General features: G+C 41.5%; 1 protein-coding gene across 1 annotated transcript in view; it reads right to left on the bottom strand.

Annotated features, from left to right (window-relative positions):
* Window positions 1–1,931: 1,931 nt before the first annotated feature.
* The window catches only part of LOC143963574 (proto-oncogene Mas-like), a 46,456-nt gene continuing 24,027 nt past the window's right edge, over window positions 1,932–24,360 (bottom strand). The window contains exons 2-3 of the mRNA XM_077473255.1: window positions 13,531–13,602; window positions 1,932–6,739 (exon numbers count right to left, since the gene is read on the bottom strand). Of these exons, the coding sequence (XP_077329381.1) occupies window positions 5,719–6,666 (948 nt within the window). The 5' untranslated portion in view covers window positions 6,667–6,739; window positions 13,531–13,602 and the 3' untranslated portion in view covers window positions 1,932–5,718. The remainder of the gene's footprint in view (window positions 6,740–13,530; window positions 13,603–24,360) is intronic.

The raw sequence follows: 24,360 nt of genomic DNA, 5'->3' as shown, positions 1-24,360 counted from the left end.
AGTTGTTGTAAACCCTTACATATACACAGTGAAGCAACTGGTCTGATGACTAGACACAGAGCTAAAACAAATCCTCCTATATAAGTTTATCTGCAGCCATCTCTCCTCTACATGTTTTCAAAGTGTACAGTTTACACAGCATTTCTGATCGTCAAAAGGCAGGGAACGGGGATCTGATGTCACACACTGCACAATATAGAGCAGGGAGCTGAGTGTAATCTGATATCTGAGTGGAGGTAATGGACACCCCCAATCATCAAAATCTCACAGAGAAACATGAACAACGTAGGCTGGAGCTCCCCTCCTCCATACCCGTGGATACCCCAGATATGACACAACCTGTCAAACTTATGAAGATAGCAGAAAAATATGGGTGGCCTCTAAGAGCAGTGTTAATAAGTATGTATGTTAAAACAAGGGTTGTACCGTCATCCAAGACTTAATGAAATAAGGGGTTGAAATAAGGGGGAGATTAACAAGTCAAGGGCCTGGAGTCTGGGTGAAATAAAGTGCATTAATCTCCCCCAGATTACAGTGTACACCAGGACTTGGGTAAGCAGCCTTACATCCTTTTTCTCCCCTTGTGTAAACATATATTTTGCTGAACTGTATATACATAGTTACATAGTTACATAGTTACAGGTACATAGTAGGTGAGATTGAAAAAAGACACAAGTCCATCAAGTCCAACCCATGTGTGTGATTATATGTCAGTATTGCATTGTATATCCCTGTATGTTGTGGTCGTTCAGGTGCTTATCTAATAGTTTCTTGAAACGATTGATGCTCCCCGCTGAGACCACCACATGTGGAAGGGAATTCCACATCCTTTCTGCTCTTACAGTAAAGAACCCTCTACCTAGTTTAAGGTTAAACCTCTTTTCTTCTAATTTTAATGAGTGACCACGAGTCTTGTTAAACTCCCTTCTGCAAAAAAGTTTTATCCCTATTGTGGGGTCACCAGTATGGTATTTGTATATTGAAATCATATCCCCTCTCAAGCGTCTCTTCTCCAGAGAGAATAAGTTCAGTGCTCACAACCTTTCCTCTTAACTAATATCCTCCAGACCCTTTATTAGCTTTGTTGCCCTTCTTTGTACTTGCTTCATTTCCAGTAAATCCTTCGTGAGGACCAATGCCCAGAACTGGACAGCATACTCTAGGGGCAGCCGGACCAGAGGCTTGTAGAGCGGGAGAATTATCATTTTTATCTCTGGAGTTGATCCCCTTTTTAATGCATGCCAATATTATATTAGCTTTGTTAGCAGCAGCTTGGCATTGCATGCCATTGCTGAGCCTATCATCTACTAGGACCTCCAGGTCCTTTTCCATCCTGGATTCCCCCAGAGATTCTCCCCCAGTGTTTAGATTGCGTTCATATTTTTGCCACCCAAATGCATTATTTTACATTTTTCTACATTGAACCTCATTTGCCATGTAGTTGCCCACCCCATTAATTTATTCAGATATTTTTGCAAGGTTTCCACATTCTGTGGAAAAGTTATTGCCCTGCTTAGCTTAGTATCGTCTGATTAATGCTCTTCTTGCCTGGCCCGTCAGTGGACGGCCATGTATTTGTAAGTTTGCAGTTGTATCATACTCTTTCCATTTTCGAATGATGGATGGAACAGTGCTCAGTGAGACGTTCAAAGCTTGGGTTACTATTTTATAACCTAACCCTGCTTTAAACTTCTCCACAACTTTATCGTTGACATGCCTGGTGTGTTCCTTGGCCTTCATGATTTTGTTTGTTCACAAATGTTCTCTAACAAACCGCTGAGGGCTTCACAGAACAGCTGTATTTATACTGAGATTAATTTTCACACAGGTGGACTCTATTTACTAATTAGGTGACTTCTGAAGGCAATTGATTCCTCTAGATTTTAGTTAGGGCTATCAGAGTAAAGGGGACTGAATACAAATGCACGCCACACTTTTCACATATTTATTTGTAAACAGTTTTGAAAACCATTTATCAGTTTCCTTCCACTTCACAATTATGTGCCACTTTGTGTTGGTCTATCACATAGAATTCCAATAAAATACATTTACATTTTTTGGTTGTAACATGACAAAATGTGAAAAATGTCAAGGGGTATGAATACTTGTTCAAGGACCTGTATCTGGGAATTCTATGCTCAGAAATATAAGAAGCCAGCATGGCCGAGCTCACCAGCAACCATTCTATGCTCTTTCGATTTGGATGATTATATCTTTAACATGTATGCATATGAGGCTTTATTTTCATTTACAGTATATTTACATTCATAAATACAAGAGAAATCTGCTTCATTACAAACATTAAATAATAAAAGATGATTTTTTTTTGAAAAAATAACATTGTACAACCAAAGAAATGAGTTGGAATAAAAAGAGGGTGTGACATAAAATAGTATGCCTAGTTAAAAAAAAAAAAAAAATCCTTCAAGTTGGGAGGTTTGTAGAATTATTAGAACTTCTGGTGCTACTTTGGTTGCTCTTGATTACTGTCCAAGCAAGGAAGCAAATGGTTGTAGCTGGCATGTGTGTCTGGGAGATCTGGTGCCCTGACTGTAGGACTCCATATGTCAGGGATAGTGTTATGATATAAAGAGAGATATTGAGAAGATTGCTAATATACAGTAGATTACAAGGGACACATGTTTACTTTTCTTTGGGCCTTCTTTTGTTTTACAAATGGGTACCAGTACTCAGGGGGACAAGCCCTCTTCAATGCTACCAACAGCCAATTCAGACTTTACAGGCCATCCAAATGGTTCTTGATTTGACTTCCAAGGCTTATGTAGTTTGTTTTGTGAATTTTGTAATTTTTTTTTTTTCAGGAGAGGAAATGAACAAATATAACTAACCTTAAAGAAGATGAAGATGTTAGCAGGTCTAGTCACCACTTAATTCATTCCTATATTGTTATTAATTGTAAACATGGAGGTGATATTTTTATGTCATAGTTGCTTTGTTGTGATTGGCCTGTGAGCCATAAGTAGACAGTTAATTTCTGATTTATAGTGTAGACAAAGCTACCATCTGACATATTTCTGCCTGAGCATAGGTATGTATTCTAGTACTACAAGAAAAGACAAAAGGGGGTGCCAACTAAGTGCACTATTAGTGGGTATTTAATAAAATAAAATGAACAGTGGCACAGTGGTGTACAGTGGTGTAGTGGTTAGCACTCTCACCTAGCAGTAAAAAGGGTCACTGGTTTGAATCCCAACCACGACACTACCCGCCTGGAGTTTGCATGTTCTGCCTGTGTGGGTTTCCTCCCATACTCCAAAGACATGCAGGTAGGTAAATTGGCCCTGGTATATGAATGGGGACCTTGGATTGTGGGCTCCTTGAGGGTAGGGACTGATGTGAGTGTGCAATGTACAGGGATAGGGACAATTGTAGACACTCACTCAGGATGGACTGGTGTCTTTATTCAACCTTATTAACTATGTAACTATGTAACAGAAAGGCTCAGTACATAGACCCTTTAAACCTTTTGAAAAATTATGTTTAAAGATCCATCTCGTCTAATTTCAATCATCTATACACTTACTTTTGCTGTCTTCCTCAACTCTAAGAGTGCCATATTATATGTGGGAAAGTTGTGGAGTCAAATTCCACAGGAAGACATTATGGAAGCATTTAAGTGGACACATACACTGTCCACAGCCAGTAGGGCACAATTATTTTATTTTTTTAATAACAAGATGGTATCAACATCTAATTAGATTGCACAGAATATTTCCTCAAAAGTCAAATAAATGCTGGAGGTGTCAAATATACTTGAGCACACTACTGCTTCTTTTGGTGGGCATGCCCAAGAATTGCGCCTTTTTGGACATCGGTATTTGATGTATATGAATTATTACCGAATAAAGAAACTGCTCGTTCTTTGCAAGTGACATTGCTGTCGATCATTCCGGGCTTCATCATGGAGATCATGAAGGGCCTTCTACATTTTGGTTTGATGACCGCTAGGGCTGCAATATTGAGACATTGGAGATCTTCTGCCCCCCCCCCCCCCCGGAATGGTAGAGTGGGTAGATGAAATGTAACATGTACGGAGAATGGAAGAATTGATGGCAATAACAAGTGATAATTATGAGAGATTTCATATAGTGTGGTACTCTATCTGTGCATCCCTGAAAATGAGGGAGTTGTTAGAGCTGGGTTATATTGTAAAATAGCTTGCTTGGGGTGGGGGGTTGGATGTCTGGAGGGAGAGGAGAGAGAGTTATATCTTTTCTTTTGGGCCCCCCCACTCCCTGGTGGTTGGTCAGGGGCTTTTTTTAAGTAGGGAGAGTTGTCACAAGAAATCTCTTTATTTGAAATTTTAAGTATATAGGCGGGCTGGGCTACTCAGGAATAGAGACTCGTTTTTTACATGATTATGTGAATGATGTGTTAGTGTTAATTTTGATGTAAAACTTTAATAAAAAACATAATTTCTAAAAAAAAAAAAATGAACAGAAAAAAGGTAAAATAAAGAAAAGCTTATCTGGAACCATATGGGTGGAGTGTGGCTGGTCTGCCTGGATGTAACAGCTAACAGCATGTCTGTCAATAGAGAAGCTGGTGTATGGCGATCCCAGAGGTAGGAAGAACCACCCCAGAGCACAGTACCCAGATGTGACGTCACGCGGCAGGCTGGCCGGTTGACATGGTAGCGTGTTTCAGAGCTTACAAGCTTACAGTCCATGTAAAACTGAAGAACTATCCCGGTTGACCTCTCTACAGCTCCATGCAGCCTGTCCAACCAGGTCTAATATTGCACTTAGTTGGTGACCCTTGTGACTTTTCTTGTGTTTCCAGAGATTTGTTCCTGTCTCAGGTGGAGCTGCCTACTGAAGTACTACTAATTTGTGAAACTCTATGAACTTGAGATATATAATAAGTGGATCCGTATATTCTTGGACTTTCCACTGCTGGGGCTATATATGTGAACAGGGTCTATAATCCCTTTCTTGCGCCATGAATATACTTCTGTATATACTTTATGTATTCTAGTACTATAATGCCATTTACTTCCACTACTCCATGACCACTCTACATTTACTGATTGCTGGACATTTTATGATGACTTGGGACTTCTGCTATCCATTCTTTGTATTTCAGGACCATAAAGCCTAAACAACAAACGTATTTACTTGAATAGGATAAAAAAGATTAGTTGAGATCTGAAGAGTCCTACTTTGAGTATTAATCTAGTCCCCACCTTAATATCCACAGAGTAAAACTTTGTAGAAGCCGAGCAGTCAAGAGTGTTGACTGTGAGAAGTGTACCATCCTGCTTTAGATTGGCTGGGCTTATTTTCTTCAGAAAAAACAGAGTTTTGCAATAGACACACTGGAGAGGCATGTGCAGTGTCCAACCCGGGGCATTGCTGTTGTGTATCTCAAACTTTTTTATTCTTATATCATTTAGGTCTATAAGTATCATAAGTGCCATTGTTATGAACAAACTGCTAAGCTGCAGTCATTATCTAGATTTACAGGATGATAATAACCACAAGAATTTCTTAAAGGATCAAGTTAATGAACAGCCCAGCTTACATTAATAATCACGCTCCAAGGAAAATATTTTTATAAAAGATCTTACATCTCCCTTACATAGATCTCTTATATCATTTGAGACAAATAAGGGATTTCTGAATTCTTGCATGATTAATTCCAAAATGTTGAGGACAATCCTCCTAATATTAGCCAGAAAATGACTTTATTACGGCTCTATTTCATGCTAGTGCTATTCCCGAGAGATGACTGTTCAGTGTCATCATCCTTAAACACTCTAGTAAGGGCTTCATTGACTGAACCCCCAAACCTCTTTTTCTTGTGCCTACCCACAAAAAAATATATGAAGGGATTGGCACCGCTATTGAAAACGGTACAGTATGTACTAGTGAAGAAGAAGGCCAAGGCAGACATGTTGTTTGTAAATGACTTAAAGAAGAGTAAAGACCATAGCAATCTGATTGGCGCCACAGAGATGAGAAAAACCATAACAGTGAGTATTATGGCAATGTAAATTTTTGGAGGTCTTGATTTTTTAGATGTGGATTTGACAATATAGATTAAGATAAAACTAGACAAGAGCATCAAAGGAATTATGAAAACAAACGTAACAACGGTAGAAAAAACTTGGACTCCGATGCATTCCTTAGTCATGCTTTGAAAAGAATCTGGAGGACAAACAAAATTATCAAGAAGGGAGAAGAGGGCACCCAATAGCCAGATAAGGCCACAGGTGAAGGATGATAAATGCTTGGGCCGGTAACATTTATACCATATGGGGAAAAGGACAGAAAGGCATCTCTCAACGCTTATTGAGGTCAGGAAGAGCATGCTTGCTGCATATCCAAAGTCATACATCACTTCTAGAGCAAAGATCACTGTAGGACTTTGGGAACGGCGACTCACCATTTGGGAAACCATTAAGAGCATCACAACGGCAACAAAGAGAAGGTAAATGAAGTCAGCAACGGCGAGGTTGAGAATATACACTGTGTACTTTGTCCTCTTTATCTTAAATGAAAGGATCCAGATAACAACTGCATTTCCTAACAATCCAAGCAAGCAGAAAAGAGCAGCAAAGCTGGCGACAACCGAATATGTCACTAGGATACTTGTATCAGCTGGGCTGCTGCTGTTTGATGAGCTGTTTTCCACTTGGGCCATAATGGCTAGAGTCACAGACGAAATTCTCCCACAAGCAACACGTATGCCTTTCTCTGCTTCAAGGTTGTCACTCCTATAAAAGAACAAGTTGGTTCAATTATTGATTGAAAGACACAGTTAAAGTGCATGTATAACCAAACGTTTTTAATCAGAATTTGATAGAGTAGGTTTTGGTTAAAGTATTATTAAACACCCAGCCAGCAATATAATATACTGCAGCTTATCAATCATTAGATTTGGTGGCTGCATTTGTTTTAGTTTTTTTTCCACTCTGTTTTCACCTGGTGATCTGGCTAGTAACACACCTCCTGTATTAAGGCCCGTACACACGATCAGACTTTTTGACAACAAGCATGCAAATTAGCTGTTTTGAGGCAACATCCGACCGTGTGTACATTCCATCGGACAAACTTTTTCAGTTTTCATTGGACTTTTGTTGGCTGTGCGAACGGACAAACTTTTTGACGACATAAGTCCGATGGAGCAAAGTCTGATCGTGTGTACACAAAACCATCGGACTTTTGTACAAAGTACAAACACGCATGCTCAGAACCGATGCAAAAGCTGGAAAGTGCAAAATCAGACTCACTCCTACATAGAAGCCAATCAGCTTCCAAGTTTTATTACCAAAGCTTAATTGAACATGCTGGGGTTAGAAGCTCATTGGTTTCTATGCAGAAGTGAGCCTGATTTTGCACTTTCCAGCTTTAGTAAATAAACCCCATTGCGTACTTAAAAGTGGGGTATGCCTGTAGTAATATTCACTTTCAATCAAGAGATTTCCCCTGCAATACTTTTTTCTGCCACTAGATGTCCTCAGTTTGACATCCAACATCATTTAGCCTACTTCTGCTGAGCTGGACCTAACCCTGCCCAGTGGCATAACAATAGCCATAGCTGTCTACAAGAATACTATGGGCCCTTGGGGTGTGAATGAAGCACTGTTAGGGAGTCACAAATATGTGCGCATGCAAAGAAAACACAGATCCAATACTATATCAATTGGTTACAGGAAAGAAAATATATCCGGCCTAAAGGTTTTAAAACCTGGCTTCCCCATTAAATTTAATGAGGGGGACATCATCCTGTCCTAAGGCTTTCTATTGGGAAAAATTGCCCTGAACTTTTTTAGAAATGCTGGCAGTCAGCCATGACCCCATTCTCCTAAGAAAAGTCCATTTTTTTTTTTAACCACTTCAGCCCTGGAAGATTTGGCTGCTCAATGACCAGAGCACTTTTTGCGATACGGCACTGCGTCACTTTAACTGACAATTTCACGGTTGTGCGATGATATAACCAAACAAAATTGATGTCCTTTTTTTTCACACAAATAGAGCTTTCTTTTGGTGGTATTTGATCATCTCTGCGTTTTTTATTTTTTGCGCTATAAACAAAAAAAGAGCGTCAATTTTGAAAAAAACACATTTCGTACTTTTTGCTATAATAAATATCCCCATTTAAAAATAAAAATAAAAAAGCAATTTTTTTTCTCAGTTTAGGCCGATGTGTATTCTTCTACATATTTTTGGTAATAAAAATCGCAATAAGCGTATATTGATTGGTTTGTGCAAAAGTTATACCGTCTACAAAATAGGGATTAGATTTATGCCATTTATATTATATATAATTTTTTTTACTAGTAATGGCAACGATCTGCGATTTTTATCGTTACTGCGACATTATGGCGGACACATCGGACACTTTAGACACATTTTTGGGACAACTGACAATTATACAGTGATCAGTGCTATAAAAATGCACTGATTATTGTATAAATGTCACTGGCAGGGAAGGGCTTAACACTAGGGGGTGATCTGTGTTTCCTGATTGTATGTTCTAACTGTAGGTGGAGGGGACTGACTATAGGAGATGACAGATCATGGTTCCTAGCTATTAGGAACTCACGATCTGCATCTCCTCTCCTCACAGAACAGGTAATTTGTGTGTTTACACACACACACGTCCCTGTTCTGCCCCTCGTGCCCACGATTGCTCGTGAACGATGGTCATCACGACCACTAGTCATGAGCATCATGAGCAGTGCAGTGGGTGCGTGTGCACTCCTCTGATGGCTCGCAGGATCGTGCCAACCTGCCACAGTATAACGACGGCGGCTGGTCGGTAAGTGGTTAATTTTTTTTTAGGTATATTGTGTGAATGAAAACACAAAACAACCACAATGTGGGTTTTTCACACATTAGTAATTATTACTGTGATTCAATTTTTTTCCCTGCTGTTTTTCATTGATTCAAAACTGAAAATACTAAAATGTTCTATGATACTTAGCACCATCTTGTGGCCAAATGTGGTATTTTCCATTATCAATCAAAAAACATTCAGCCAGCACAGGAAATAGCCTTATACCGAATGTATTTGAATAGCAATATTTTTTTAATAAACAGACCCCTAAAGGTTGCAGAGGTTACTGTTAAAGCAGATCCAGAGCCACTGTGGGGTCAACAAGTTAAAGTGAAACACTGATGTAATAGGAATCTTCAGGACTGCAGGATAGTACCTAGTATGAAATTTCCCCTTATTTTTACTGAGCAGAAAGACCTATTTGTGTGGCTGTCTTAGCAGTGTAGATTTATTGCCCTCATTCTGAAATTAACCCTGTATGCCTAATGCAGTCTTCTTCGGGCTGTAAAAAAAATCCCAGCGCATCCACTCAGCTTAAAACTGACAACACAGCTGAGGTTTGTAGTTCTGCAAAATAACATCAATGTTTAAAAATGTGTATATCAAGGTATAGAGCAATTATGTGCAGGAGCATTAACGATTACAGTATGTCATTATATAAAATATTGTTATTATTTCTGCTCCAACTTTTTGTCATCTTGTTTTCTCATTTACTGACTTACTACTAGATGATCTCCTTTAGCAGTTGCTTAGTAAAAAAAAAAAGTCTATTCAGCTACTGAGGACAGAGCCGTTAGATGGAAAATGAAGGTTCACATTAAAGTGTTACTAAACCCACAACAGTAAAATCAGTCTATGTTTGCTGTAAAGCTTGCTTCTTAAGCCTCATACACACGATCGGACTTTAAACAAACTTTCCCGTGGATTTCTGTACAAAGGGCGTTGGCCGTGAACTTGTTAAGCATACACAAGATCTGACTTTTTCAGCCAACTTTCACCAAATCACGTGGTTTTTCTGCTCTTTACCGCCACATTTGGTCAACTTCTGTATTGTTGTCTGATCTTTTGCATTGGTTCGGAGCATGCGTGTTTGTAAAGTCCGATGGTTTTCTGTACACGCAATTGGACTTTGCTCCATCGGACTTATGTTGTCGAAAAGTTTGTCTGTTCACACAGCCAACATTTGTCCGATGAAAACCAAAAAGAGTTTGTCCGATGGGGTGTAAACACGGTCAAATGTGGCCTTAACACAGCTAAATTGCATGTTTGTTGTCAAAAAGTCAGATCGTGTGTACGGGCCTTTATACTCACTGTGGAATCTAAGGGGTTAATCCTGCACATTGTGTAAAAAGGCTGTTTGATCGTGTCTTATCTGATCCTCCCTTTCTTCCACTGTCCCAAAACCATCTCCTTATAGAACAGAGCCTTGGGGACAAGCTGCACATGTTCAGTGCTCAGTTTGGTGTGTATTGCTAGAGACTTTTTATTTTCTTGGGAAGGTGCATGTGTTCAGCACAGGGCCAATCAGCACTGTCCAGACAGAGGGTCAGGGGTCCTGCAGCCTCATAGGACAATCAGAGAAAAATGAAAACTCCTCCTACAAGCTTTACTCAGACACTGATATAAGTCACAAGACTGCTCTAACTGCTGATGAGAAATGGTATTTAGCAGTTTATTTTTACAAAAAAGATTGCATGTCCATGTTCTGTGTACTGTGGGAGACCAGATATAATGAATGCAGGGTCCTGGGTTTAGTAACACTTTAATTCCCTGCACTGCTGCCTCCTCTTCACTGGCAAATCTTATCCACAGCACTGGTCCCTAGAAGTGTACTGACCATCTGACAATTCTCCTACTGTATTTTTGTTTAGGCTTGGTCCACTCTATAAACCGCATGTGAATCGCACAGGAACCACACCGCATTGCTGTCCAATTCACATGCGATTAAGTGCTATTTAAATCTATACATTTTGAATGGACCCAAATGCCACTGCATTTTACCAAAGAAGTTGTTTTGTATCATGCCATCCGATGCAGGCAAACACACTGCGCTTCCGTTCTGCGTTTGGGGTGTCATTAACTTTGTGTTGACACCCGCAGCAGTGAACAAGGCCAGTGCGATTTGCATTCGGTGAGGAAAATGTGCGTGGATCGTTTCCCGCAACGCCAACGTGTAAATCTAGCCTTAGGCATACTTTAAGTTTTAGAATTGTTATAGTTGACCCTGCCAGGTGCTACAGAGACCAGGGTCCCTATGAAAATTTTGCTATGGGAGCTCATGATCTGTAGTTGCAGCCTGTGATCAGGCTATGAAGAGCTTACCTCTCTGCTACTCTATTAGCATGCTTCTTGTCTGCACAGGAACTGACTAACTCCCTGTGTTGCTATTTCTTCCCACTTCTAAAATCCTGCTGTACAGGGACTTCAAGAGGCTGGTAAATTTCAGGTACTAGGAAATTCAGGTACTTATACTGCATGCATTTAAGAAAATACATTTCAAGATGTATTAATGATTAAAAAATTGCACTATTTTTGTCTTTTATATCTGCTGAGAGTTCAGCTTTAAAAAAAAAAAAAGTGTCTGATTCTGCTCGCCTCCTTTAAGCGGGATAGAAGGCGTGCGCGCCCTCTGCACTGCGGGGGTGCCGATGCTTGTGACTGGCGGTCGCGATGACCGCCAGCCATGCGCAATCGCGGGCACGAGAGGCAGAACAGGGACGTGTGTGTAAACACACACATCCCAGTTCTGTGAGGAAAGGAGAGAGAGATTTTGAGTTCCTAATTGCTAGTAACCACGATCTGTCATCCCCTTTAGTCAGTCCCCTCCCCCTACAGTTAGAAAACACAGTCAGGGAACACAGTTAATCCCTTGATCGTCCCCTAGTGTTAACCCCTTGCCTGCCAGTAACATTTATACAGTAATCAGTGCATTTTTATAGCACCGATCTCTGAAAAATTTTCAGTCATCCCAACAATGTGTCAAAAGTGTCTGATGTGTCCGCCATAATGTCACAGTCTCGATAAAAATCGCAGATCGCCGCCATTACTAGTAAAACAATAATAATAATGGCTTAAATCTATCCTCTATTTTGTAGACGCTATAACTTTTGCACAAACCAATCAATATATGCTTATTAAGATTTTTATTATCAAAAATATGTAAAAGAATACACATAGGCCTAAACTGAGAAAAAAAAAATAGCTTTTTAAAAAAAAAATTGGGGATATTTATTATAGCAAAAAGTACAAAATATTGTGTTTCGCTCTTTTTTTGTTTATAGCGCAAAAAATAAAAAACGCAGAGATGATCAAATACCACCAAAAGAAAGCTCTATTTGTGATTTGTGGGAAAAAAGGGTTTCAATTTTGTTTGGGTACAGCCTCAAGCCATCCATCAATCCATCATCCAAAAATGGAAAGAGTATGGCACAACTGCAAACCTACTAAGACCTGGCCATCCAACTAAACTGACAGGCCGGGCAAGAAGAGCATTCATCAGAGAAGCAGCTAAGTGGCCCATGGTAACTCTGGAGGAGCTGCAAAAATCCATAACTCAGGTGGGAGAATTCATCCACAGGACTATTACTGTATTTATAGGCATATAACACACACCTTAATTTTAGGAGGGAGGTTTCAGGGAAAAAAGTACATTTTAAATAAAGAATTTTGAAGCAATATAAGGGTCACAGCCCATCAATGCAGCCTTATCAGTGCCCATCAATGCAGCTTCACCATTGCCCATCAATGCAACCTGATCAGTGCCAATCTGCAGCCTTACCATTACCCATCAATGCAGCCTGCTCAGTGCCCATCTACAGCCTCACCATTGCAGCCTTATCAGTGCCCATCTACAGCCTCATGATTGCAGCCTGATCAGTGCCCATTAATGCAGCCTGATCAGTGCCCATCTGCAGCCTCTCCATTGCAGCCTGCTCAGTGCCCATCTGCATCCTCTCCATTGCCCAATAATGCAGCCTGATCAGTGCCCATCTGCAGCCTCTCCCTTGCCCATCAATGCAGCCTGCTCAGTGCCCACCTGCAGCCTCACTTTTGCCCATCATTGCAGCCTCACCAGTGCCGGATTACACAGGGCTGTAATCTCCTGTGTACCTGGCACTCACAGTCACTCACAGTCTTGCCTATGCCTATTGACTCATATGACAGTGGTCCAGTGCTGGGCCAGGAGGCGGGACTGTGTGTGACTGAGTGCCTGGTACACAGGAGATCGTGGCTCTGTGTAATCCAGCGGCACTCGCCCCTTCCCTCCACTCTGAGGCAGCCAGGAATTCGGCATATAACATGCACACATACTTTCCCCCCGATTTCCAGGGCGTGTTATATGCCAGTAAATACGGTAGTTGTGCACTTTACAAATCTGGCCTTTATAGAAGAGTGGCAAGTAGAAAGCCGTTGTTGAAAGAAAGCCATAAGAAGTCCCATTTGCAGTTTGTGAGAAGCCATGTGGGGGATACAGCATACATGTGGAAGAAGGTGCTCTGGTCAGATAAGACCAAAATCAAACTTTTTGGCCTAAAAGCAAAACGCTACGTGTGGCGGAAAACTAACACTGCACATCACCCTGAACACACCATCCCCCCCCAGCTCTTTGCTGTAGACTATGTGCTGTGATCTGCACTTTCAATTTTTCACCTAGCACTGTAATGCTGGGTAATGTCCTGTAATGTCCTCTCCACTGTGATTATTCTCTTCCACAAATTGTCTTACCAAATCTGGGAATGTCTTGATGCTTCTTCAGAATGAATCTACCATGACAAGCTCCATGGAAAAGCAAACTCACTAAAAACAAGAGGAAAATAATTATATAGTTTACTAAAATATTACTACATTTATCATTCTTTGAAAATAAAATTCTGATAGAACAGGTTAACAAGTACATTACAGTAAAACCTTGGTTTGAGAGTAACTTGGTTTGAGAGCGTTTTGCAAGACAAGCAACATTTTTTTTTTTTTTTCAAAATCTTTTTATTGAAAAATTTCACAAGTTAACAAATATCAAAATACACGTTCAAGTATATTCAGTCCGTAACAACATATTAAGACCAAATTCGGGAGCATACCGAATGATTAGTTTAACAGGAGAAATCTGAAGCTCCATATCCAGAAAACATAGTACGTGCAAACAACGAGGGTTTCAACATTCAGTAAAAAAATAAACAAAGATAGGGTGTCATATATGCATAGATCAGACAAGCCGTAGCTGATTTTGCGCACGACTAAGGACGTTTCCTATATTTGTCCCATAGGGCCCATTTACAATTAAAGGAATGCAGTCTATTTTCCTGATATGCTATCGTTTTTTCATACTCAAAAGAATCATTCACCAAAGCTATTACCTCTGACAGTAAGGGAGAGACCAAAGTTTTCCATTTGCGTGCAATACACAGTCTGGCCGCGAACAAAATATGCATCACCAACGTACGTTCCATGGGTGGATATATATCCATTGCCACTCCTAGAAGTGCCTGCTCAGCCCGGAGGGGGTTCAAAATCCCTGTGATCACAGCTATTATCTTACCTATTTCCCTCCAAAAACTACGTAAAGATATGCATGACCAAAAAATATGCGTCAGGGTTCCCACTTGACCACAGCCTCTCCAACATACCTTCGCTTCCTCACCTGCGTATTTCGCCAGCAAGTCGGGAGTCCTGTACCATCTAAGACGTATCTTTTGTGCTCCTTCCCTAAAGTTGGAACAACGAGTAGAAATATAGCTACCCTTAATTGCTCTGATCCATTGGTCTGGGGAAATAGTAATGTTTAACTCCTCTTCCCATTTCGCCAACTGTTTGTGCATTTGAAAATGTAATTTACCGTGAAGTAGATTGTAGATGGCCGTGATACCCTTCTTTTGAGCAGAGCATGGCTGCCACAACTCCCAGATCACTTTCGGAAGACTAAAGTACTGTGATCTATCACTAGAAAACATGCTGGTTATTCTAGCGTATGTTAAAAATTCCGTCTTGGGGAGGCCCTGAGATATCCTCAGGCTATCAAACGAACGTAATTTCCCCTGCGATAACAGTTGGTGCATAAAACATAATCCATAGTCTGCCCAGTGAGTCACTTGTAGGTCAGGTGTAAGAAACGATAAGGCCGAGAGGGGAATAGGAAGATGTTTGAGTTCAGTAAGGTCGTGCTGGTACCTATGCAGGTAAGACCAGGCCTGAAGAGTCGCCTGTATAGTCGGGTGATGCTTATAACGTCTAGGGTCCCCTAAGGCTGTGGCATATAGTAAACCCGAGAGATCCCTTTGTTGTGCCTGTTCTAATTCGCATACGTGCCACCTTTTCTGTTCTGGGGAATAGAACCAAGTTCTAAGTTGGTCCAAAATAGCCGCCCTATGGTAATCTCTCAACTCTGGAACTCCCATTCCACCAACCTTCCTGTGCTTGAATAGGATTCTGAAGCTACATCTAGCTGGCTTCCCCTCCCACAAGTATCTATCTAATTGGCTTTGAAGCGATCTATAGAAGGAAGCAGGCAGTGGAACAGGAAGTGCTCTAAAAAGATACAAAAGCTTCGGTAGTAAGAACATTTTGTACGCAGCCAGTCTGCCGGACCAGGAAAGAAAAAACTTTCTAAATCTGGACAATTCTCTCTCAAAAATCGATGGAACATGTTCAAAGTTATATTTGTAAATTTGAGACAAGGAGCTAGTCAGCCTTACGCCCAAGTATTGTATAGAATCTGCTGCCCAAACATATGGCAAAGAGGTTTGTATACGGCTACACATGTCTACTGGCACATTGATTCCCAATATGCTGGATTTATTCGCATTGATCTTATAAAAAGAAACATTTCCGAACTCCTCCAACACTTCATATACCATCTTCAGGGACGTCTCCGGATCCACCAAAGACAAGATCACGTCATCCGCATATAAAGTTATAGAGTGTCTGGTGGACCCAGAGCAAATACCCCGAATATTTGGATGAGTCCTTATCCTCTCCGCCAACGGCTCCATCAAAAGGGCAAAGATCAGGGGTGACAAAGGGAACCCCTTCCTCGTACCATTGGTAATGCAAAACTGCTCCGAAAACAGGCCCTCCGCGAACACATGCACCGAAGGCCTGGAGTACAGAGCAGAAATGGCGGAAAAAACAGGACCCGAAAAGCCAAACTTCGACAGGACTGCCGAGAGATACCCCCAGTGCACCCTGTCGAAGGCTTTCTCCGCGTCCAGCGACAGTAGGACCGCAGGCCCCCCCCCCCACCGGACGCGGAGTGAATTAAGTTCAACACCCTTCTAGTGGCATCCGGGGCCTGCCTCCCCGCAATGAATCCCACCTGGTCGGGCTGTACCAATTGGGGCAAGACCTTTGTTAACCTGTTTGCCAAGATCTTTGCGTATATCTTCAGGTCCACATCTAACAAAGATATGGGCCTGAAGTTCTGTACTCTATCCAGGTCTTTTCCAGGTTTAGGCAATGTGACAATAGTCGCTGATAACATTTCAGGTGGAAATGAGGCTGAGGAGGCTGCTACCTAAAACATCCTCTGCATATAGGAGAGTAAGATACCAGAGAATGTTCGATAATACTCTGCAGAGTATCCGTCAGGGCCAGGAGATTTATTTTTAGGGAGGGCCTCTATAGTCTTTTGAATTTCCGCTATCGAGAATGGGGCATTTAATTCCTCTAGTTGCTGTGATTGTAATTGAGGGAGGCGTAGCTCCCGAAGGAAGCGATCTATAACATCAGGTGTGGGTTGTACATTAGAAGTATCTTCCTTCAGGTTATACAAACTACTATAATACCAGCCGAATGCATCCGCTATCTCTTTAGGGTTAGAAAGTCTAGAACCGCTCTGAGGATGGATTATATAAGGTATTTTCTGTCTAAGCATTCTCTCCTTAAGCTGTGTGGCCAGGAGCTTCCCTGCTTTATTTCCATGTGTATAATAGTTAGCCTTAAGTCTATGAATGTTCCTTGAGTGTTGGGCTACAAGTAATGCACGTAAGTCACTACGGGCCTTCGCCAGATTGTTGCTGACAGAAAAAGAGGGTGCATCCTTGTTCAAGGTTTCTAAATCAGTTATTTCCTTTAAAAGGCAATCTAGGCGCAGCCTCCTCCTCCTGTTCTCCCCTGCACTGATCTTGATCAAGAGACCCCTAATAACTGCTTTGTGTGCATTCCATAATGTAAACGAGTCTACATCATCAACATCATTAGTAGTAAAGTATTCTTGTAGGGAGGCCGAAACCTCCTTTACAACATCTGGGTTTTTAAACAGTTGGGAATCGCACCTCCACCGGTTAGCCCCAGTAGAGAAGGCGCCATCCCCAACCACGACTGATACTGGTGCATGATCAGTCCATGTTATTGTACCAATCTCCGATTTAGAGATACGCTGCAATAAGAATTTATCGACCAAAAACATGTCAATCCTGGAGTAGGACATGTGTACTCGCGAGAAAAAAGTAAAGTCACGCTCAGTAGAATGCTGGCACCTCCATACATCAAATAGGCCAGCTGTACCTAGAAAATTAGCAATCTCTGGCCTGCAGGACTGACGCGGGGTGGAACTGGATACATCCAGAATACTATCTGGAACTGCGTTTAGGTCTCCACAAAAAATAACGTGGCCTTTGGCTAAGTTTTGTATTTTTTTCCAGAGCTTATTCATAAAATGTACCTGTCTGGCATTTGGGGCATAGGCGTTAACTATGGTGTAGGCCACGTTGTTAATTTCACAACAAAGGATCAAATACCTCCCTTCTGTGTCCTGTAGATGAGAAACATATTTATAGGCAACTGATTGTTTAATGAGAATAGCGACACCTCTTTTCTTCGTAGAGGCATTAGACAGGTATATCGTAGGAAAGAGTTTGTTATACAATTTAGGGTGGTTATTTTCTTTAAAATGCGTCTCCTGCAGGCACAGAACATCGCTTTGCAATAACCGGGCCTCCTTCCATAACATGTGCCGCTTTTGCGGACTATTTAAACCATTAACATTTAATGATGACACTTTAAATACCATACTGGCGAGCGTGTAATCAACCAAAACCTGAAAGAGAGAACGTTAAACACGCAGAAGTGCTATACTCCTAAATGCGGCCCCTCACCAGAAGGACATATGAGTACTGTAATAACTGTATGAGGAAAGTCTTGTTTCCAGAGAGTGATTATAAGACAAAATAGACAAATAAAAAGTAAAAAAAAGGAATTAAAAAAAAAAAAATAAATAAAAAAATAAAAATAAAATGCTGAGCAAAAAATAAAATAAAAAGTAATTCAAAAAAGAACACAGAAACCTTTTCCAAGGAATCTGAGCCAACAGTGGCTGTATAAACGGGGGAAATACAAGTCTCAATGCCGATGGGGTCATCCAGAGTCACTAGTAGAAAAATGTAGACTGAGCACGGTAAGTCACCGAAGCCTCTTCATCCATCCGGAGGAGCCGTCTTCGCCTGGTGCGCCGAGGGGTCAGCTGGTGCCGAGGTAATGATTTTCCACTTTTCCAACAAACGCAGACCCTCTTCCAGTGTATTAACTCGATATTCCCGGTCCTCTTTAGAGATGATCAAAGTAGCTGGGTGGTTCCACTTGTAAGGTATCTTGTGATTCCGAAGCGGTTTAGTAATGGTCAGGAGGTTTCGCCGTCGCTGCATGGTGTGCGCTGACAGATCCGCAAAGAAAGTAAGCCCCTGTATACAGTCCGGGGGTTGGGTAGCTTGACGTATGGCGAACATTAATTTTTCCTTCACCCTGTAGTAATGTATCCTTGCAATGGTGTCTCTGGGGAGTTTGGCTTGTATATGTTGCGGCTTTGGTAGCCTATGTATACGGTCGATTGCCAGTTCCTCCAAAGAAACCTCCGGCAGAAGCTCGCGCATAATAGTGGTGAGATACGCCATCAGTTCTTGGGGTTTAACAGTCTCAGGGATCCCTCTAATTTTCACGTTGTTCCTCCTGGAACGATCTTCCAGGTCCGCCACTTTTGCTTTTAGCCAAGCTATATCATCATCATGTTCATTATGAGCGTCCACCATATTGTTAAACGTGTCAGTAAATTCCCCCATCTTATTCTCTATATGGGAAACTCTGTCACTGACCGCACTCACTTCTGTCTTGCATTGAGTCACCAATTGCAGCATGTCAGTATGAATAGCTCCTCTCAGTGTCACTAGAATTTCTTTTAAAGTGGAGTCCATGACAGGCTGATTGTTGGTGGGGAATGCCGCAATGGCGTCCTGAAACTCCAAGGTATCATTCACAGCATCAGCCATGCCTCTGTCCCCTCTGCCTGCTAGCTCCTGTGTCAGCTTGGGCTTCACTTTAACAGGGCTGTTCGTAGTGGAGGAGGATTGGGATGGGACCTGTGGCGCCTTATGCTTGTGTTTATGTCTACTCACTGTTTCCCATCCTGCCGCCGAATCCTCCGTGTCTTCCGAGGCCTGGGATCCATGTGCGGCATCCGCGCCATCTTGTCCAGCCACGCGGCCTGACCGGCCGAAGAAATCAGTCAATTTCCCGGGCTGCGGACGCCCTCTCCTCCTCCGTGACATGTCCGGATTAGTCTCCCGACCTTCCGCCGTGGTGAGTTGCCGCTTATCCATGCTAACCGTCGCTGTATTTAGCTCTGGATGTCCCGTAAGGCAGGAGCTCAGGACTCACACGTCCATTCACCCTGCGCGCCGGCTCCGCCCCCGACAAGCAACATTTTTTAATAAAATTTGACTTGATATACAAGTAGCTTCATGTCACAACTGAGTATAAAAGAGAAGAGAGGCGCCTCTAAGTGTAGCAATATGGTTACATCTAATGAAGGTACAACATTTAGAAACTCACATGGTTGATGATAAAAACGGGCACATCTAATATGCCGGCATCCGGGGTAAAGATGTCCAAATAGACCATCCTCCATGCTGACATTGATGTCGTCCCTTCCATGTTGCACTCCACAAGCACTTCAAGCTTTGCTTTCAGAACGTTCTACTGCAGTGTCGTCTTCCCTGTCACAATTGAAGACAGCTTTACCCTGGATGCCTGCATACTTAGATGTGCCTCTTTTAAACATCAGCCATGGGAATTTCTAAATGTACCTTCAATAAATGTAACCATATTGCTACACATTGCTACAGGCACTTCTCTTCACTTTTATACTCTGTAGCTCCTGCTGTATTTAGCTTCTTATCCCCTTGTGGAGGCTTCCATTTGTGGATGGACATTTTATGGTTACACAACCTGGTCACATTGCTATAAACTTTTTATATGGGCTATAAACTGAAGGACTTCTGAATAAATGGTTGTGGAACAATTCATTTGAGTTTTCTTTATTTCCTTTGGGGAAATTTGCTTTGATATACAAGTGCTTTGGATTACAAGCCTTTGGCTCACAATCCAAGGTTTTACTGTACTTGGATATTGATAAATGTAAAGCCAGAGTTTTATTGATTTGTATGATAAATAGATTACATTTGAAAAAAATATGTAATGCTTGAAAAAAGTTTGTTGCGGACAATGTGACAGGTTGATTGGTTCAAAAGTCAAAGCTTATCATAGTTTATGGATTCTCCTTGATCCTTTTATACTCCTCTCTAAACCATATATTATGTACCACTTATCCTACTAATGGCCATTCTCCCGTCTGTTAAGGTGGCTTTTCTCAACCTTTTTAACCTAGAAGAAGTCTTGAAATAATGTTCAGGTTTCAGGGAACCTCTGCTAAGATGAATGCATCCATCTGTGGCCATTGGGAAATGCCTCTTAGATTGGTGGTTAGTGGAAAGAATGATTCCCTTACAGTGGTAATAAAATAGCCATCCATACAGATAGCTAAAAATATCATTGGTGCCATGCTGCTGGCTCTTTCAAGTGCTGTTGGACCCAGAACTATGCAGACACCAGCGGATGGGAGGTTCATCAGCTGCAGCTCAAGGAACCACTAGCAAACTCTGGAGGAACCCTAGGGTTCCATGCAACCCTGGCTGAGAATGGCTGTGTAAGGAGTAGGAAGTTTATTAAAGGACATTAACCCCTTAATGATATTACATTAGGCAGGGGCTGGAGCCCAATTGTCCTACGAAGACATCATTTGATGTCCTCCTAGGATCGTGCCTCGCGCACGCCCCATGCTCCAGAGCAATCTGTCGCCTGCTGTGTCCACCGGACATGGTCAATGACAGATTACTGTAATGGCCGGTTATCGGTACCATGTGATCGTGGTGGCCAACCACAGCAGATCACATGACAATTGTACACAATGAAAGGCTTTGATTCATGTCTTTTATTGTGTACTATTGTGATGAGCTCTGTGTTTGCTTACAGTGATCACATAGCACAGACAGGGCCAATAATCCTCTGTTACCTCGAATACTGCAACTCCCTTCTCATTGGCTTACCTCTACATAGTCTATCACCTCTTCAGTCTATCATGAATGCTGCTGCCAGACTCATCCACCTTACCAATCACTCTGTCTCTGCTACCCTTCTCTGTCAATCCCTCCACTGGCTTCCCCTCGGCCAAAAAATTTAATTCAAAATACTAACAATTATGAACAAAGCCATCCACAATTTAGCCCCCAGCTACATCACTAGCCTAGTCTCTAAATACCAACCAACTCGTTCTCGTCGTTCCTCTCAAGACCTTCTGCTCTCTAGCTCCCTCATCACCTCCTCCCATGCTTGCCTCCAGGACTTCCAAAACTTCTCCAATCCTATGGAATGCCCTACCCCAATCTGTCCGCTTATCTCCTACTCTATTAGCTTTTAGAAGATCCCTGAAAACCCTTCTCTTCAGAGAAGCCTACCCTGCTCACACCTAACAGCTGTTTTTTCATTTTCTCCATCAGCTCACCCCCACAGTTATTACCTTTTGTTTCCACTTGACCCTCCCTTTTAGATTGTAAGCTCTAATGAGAAGGGCCCTCTGATCCCTCCTGTATTGATTTGTATTGTAAGTGTACTGTCTGCCCTCATGTTGTAAAGCACTGCGCAACATGCTGGCGCTATATAAATCCTATATAATAATAATAATAACACAACTTCAAAAAAATCACCATGCCTCTTGCTAAATATCCTCAAATGTCTTCTTTCCAAAATTAGGCAGTTTGGGGGATATTTGTACTGTCCTGGCGTTTTTTGGGCCTCAAGAAATGAGATAGTCCATCAGTACATCGGGAATGATCGAATTTCAGATATATACCATAGTTTGTGGACTCTATAACTTTCCTACAGACTAAATAATATATACTGATTTGGGTTATTTTCACCAAAGAAATGTAGCAGTATAAATTTAGGCCTAAATGTATGAAAAAAGATTATTTATTTGCAAGATGTTATAATAGAAAAGCATGTTTTTTTTTCAAATGTATGTATTTTTTTTATTAAAAAAATAAATAAATCTGTGATTAAATATCTCTGAAAAAAATCTCTATTAATGAGAATTAATACAGGCATACCCCACTTTTAAGTACACAATGGGGTTTATTTACTAAAGCTGGAAAGTGCAAAATCAGGCTCACTTCTGCATAGAAACCAATGAGCTTCCAGGTTTTATTACCAAAGCTTAATTGAACAATCTGGGGTTAGAAGCTCTTTGTTTTCTATGCAGAAGTGAGGAAATAGGAAATAGGAAATAAACCCCATTATGTACTTAAAAGTGGGGTAGCCTGTATGTATTTATTTACAACATTTCATGACAGAAATGAAGAAGAATTTTTTTCACATTTTCTGTGTTTTTTCGTTTATTTAGCAAAAAAATTAAAAACCCAGTGGTGAATAAATACCACCAAAAAAAATCTCTAATTGTGTGAAAAAAAATATCAAAATTTCATATGAATACATTGTTACATGACCGCACAATTGTCATTCAAAGTTTGACAGCACTGATAGCTGAAAATTGGCCTGTGCAGGAAGGGGGTGAAAGTGCCCTGTATTGAACTGGTTAAAAGAATCAGAGATTCTCTAAAGATGTTCAGAGATTGGCACTCATGCTATCAGTTATAAGTAGCAAAGCAGTCCTTTAAAATTGGCTCCTACTCAGGCTACTCTCTTTACATTAGTTGCTAAAAGAACTCCATTCTCTTAAAGGTCAACTGGACTTTTGTGGTCCTTTGTTTTTCTTTATTAGTTGTCCTTACCCTTTTAGTTGTTATAAAAACTATCAGCCCTGACCCAGCATTCTGCGCTGTGTGGCCCCACTTGGAGCTGCAAATCTTTTCCTTCATAAATAGTCACTCCATAAATATACATGCATTTCATGGCCCCATTCATTCATATTAGAAAGGCCTCTTTCACACTGGTGTGCTTTTGCTGCACTTTTTCGGGAAAACAAAAGCACATGAAAACTATTCCCCATTAAATCTTATTTAGCTGTTCACACTGCAGGTACACTGTGTTTCGAAAAGTCCTGCATGCTGCATCTTTATTTAAGTTTTTCAAAAGTGCACCTTCTATTGTAAGTCAATAGGAACGCATCAAAAGCGCATCAGTGTGAAAGGACCCAAAGTCCATACTCTGAGCAACTGCTTGAGGTTGCCATGAGTATAGCTTTCTCATATGAATGTGCCCATACATTAAGTGGCCATTTTCAGAGTAAAGGATGAGCAGGTCCAAGCAGAGCCTCAAAGTCATATGGGCTGAAGGTAAGTATGACACCTACTAATAATATTAATACTTGGGGCATGTGGACCACTAATTAAGAAAAAAAAAAAAGAGCAACTAGAGACAAGATCATGCAGACACAACTAATTTACACTTCAGTATGTAACCCAAAAAACGTACTCTTCTGCCTTTATTAAATTTACAGTATATTGTTTCTTCACAAAAATGGTAAGATGTTATTTAAAGGAGACGTATGGGCAGAGCTCTTTTGATGCACGTGGCTGTGGTTCTACTTTCCTATGAAATGAAGAGTCTTTCATTAGAAGAGAGCGATAAACAGGGGAATGATTTAAAAGAGAAGTGCGGGTTTCTAAAAAAAATAAACATTCATACTTATGTAGATGCAGCATCAATACGATGCTACATCTGTCCCCTGCCACCTCTACACCGAGAACTCATCAATCAAAGACTGAGGCCGCGTACACACGGGCGGATTGTCTGCCCAACTTAGTCCGCTGAAACGTGTTTCAGCGGACAATCCGCTCGTGTGTGGGCTTCAGCGGACTTTTTCAGCGGACAGTCTGACGGACTAAGTCTTTCGGAATTTCCGTAATTTTGTCCGTCCAAACTTGGTTTCAGCGGACAGTCCGCTCGTGTGTAGGCAAGTTGGACGGACTAAGTATGGCGCATGCTCAGAAAGGATTTACACGCTGAAGGTTGCATTGCAGTGTATTGGACGTCGTATTTCTAGTCCCGTCGTACGTGCTGTACACGTCATCGCGCAAGCTTTCAGCGGACTGTCTGTTCATCGTGTGTGGTCAAGTCCGTTCATTTAAAAGTTGGACGGACTGTCTGTCGGATTGTCTGACGAACTTAGTTGGGCAGACAATCCGCCCGTGTGTACGCGGCCTGACAATCGCTCAGTCCTCGGTCTTCAGTGAGCAGAGAGCCAGTGACTGTCAGTCACCACTCAGTACTTTGCCC

This window comes from Lithobates pipiens, unplaced genomic scaffold, assembly GCF_037356315.1.
Source record: "Lithobates pipiens isolate NorthernLeopardFrog02 unplaced genomic scaffold, aLitPip1_a1.2 Scaffold_8, whole genome shotgun sequence".
Taxonomy (NCBI): Eukaryota; Metazoa; Chordata; class Amphibia; order Anura; family Ranidae; genus Lithobates; species Lithobates pipiens.
Note: the sequence above shows the minus strand (reverse complement) of the source record. Positions and strands in the feature narration are given on the sequence as shown.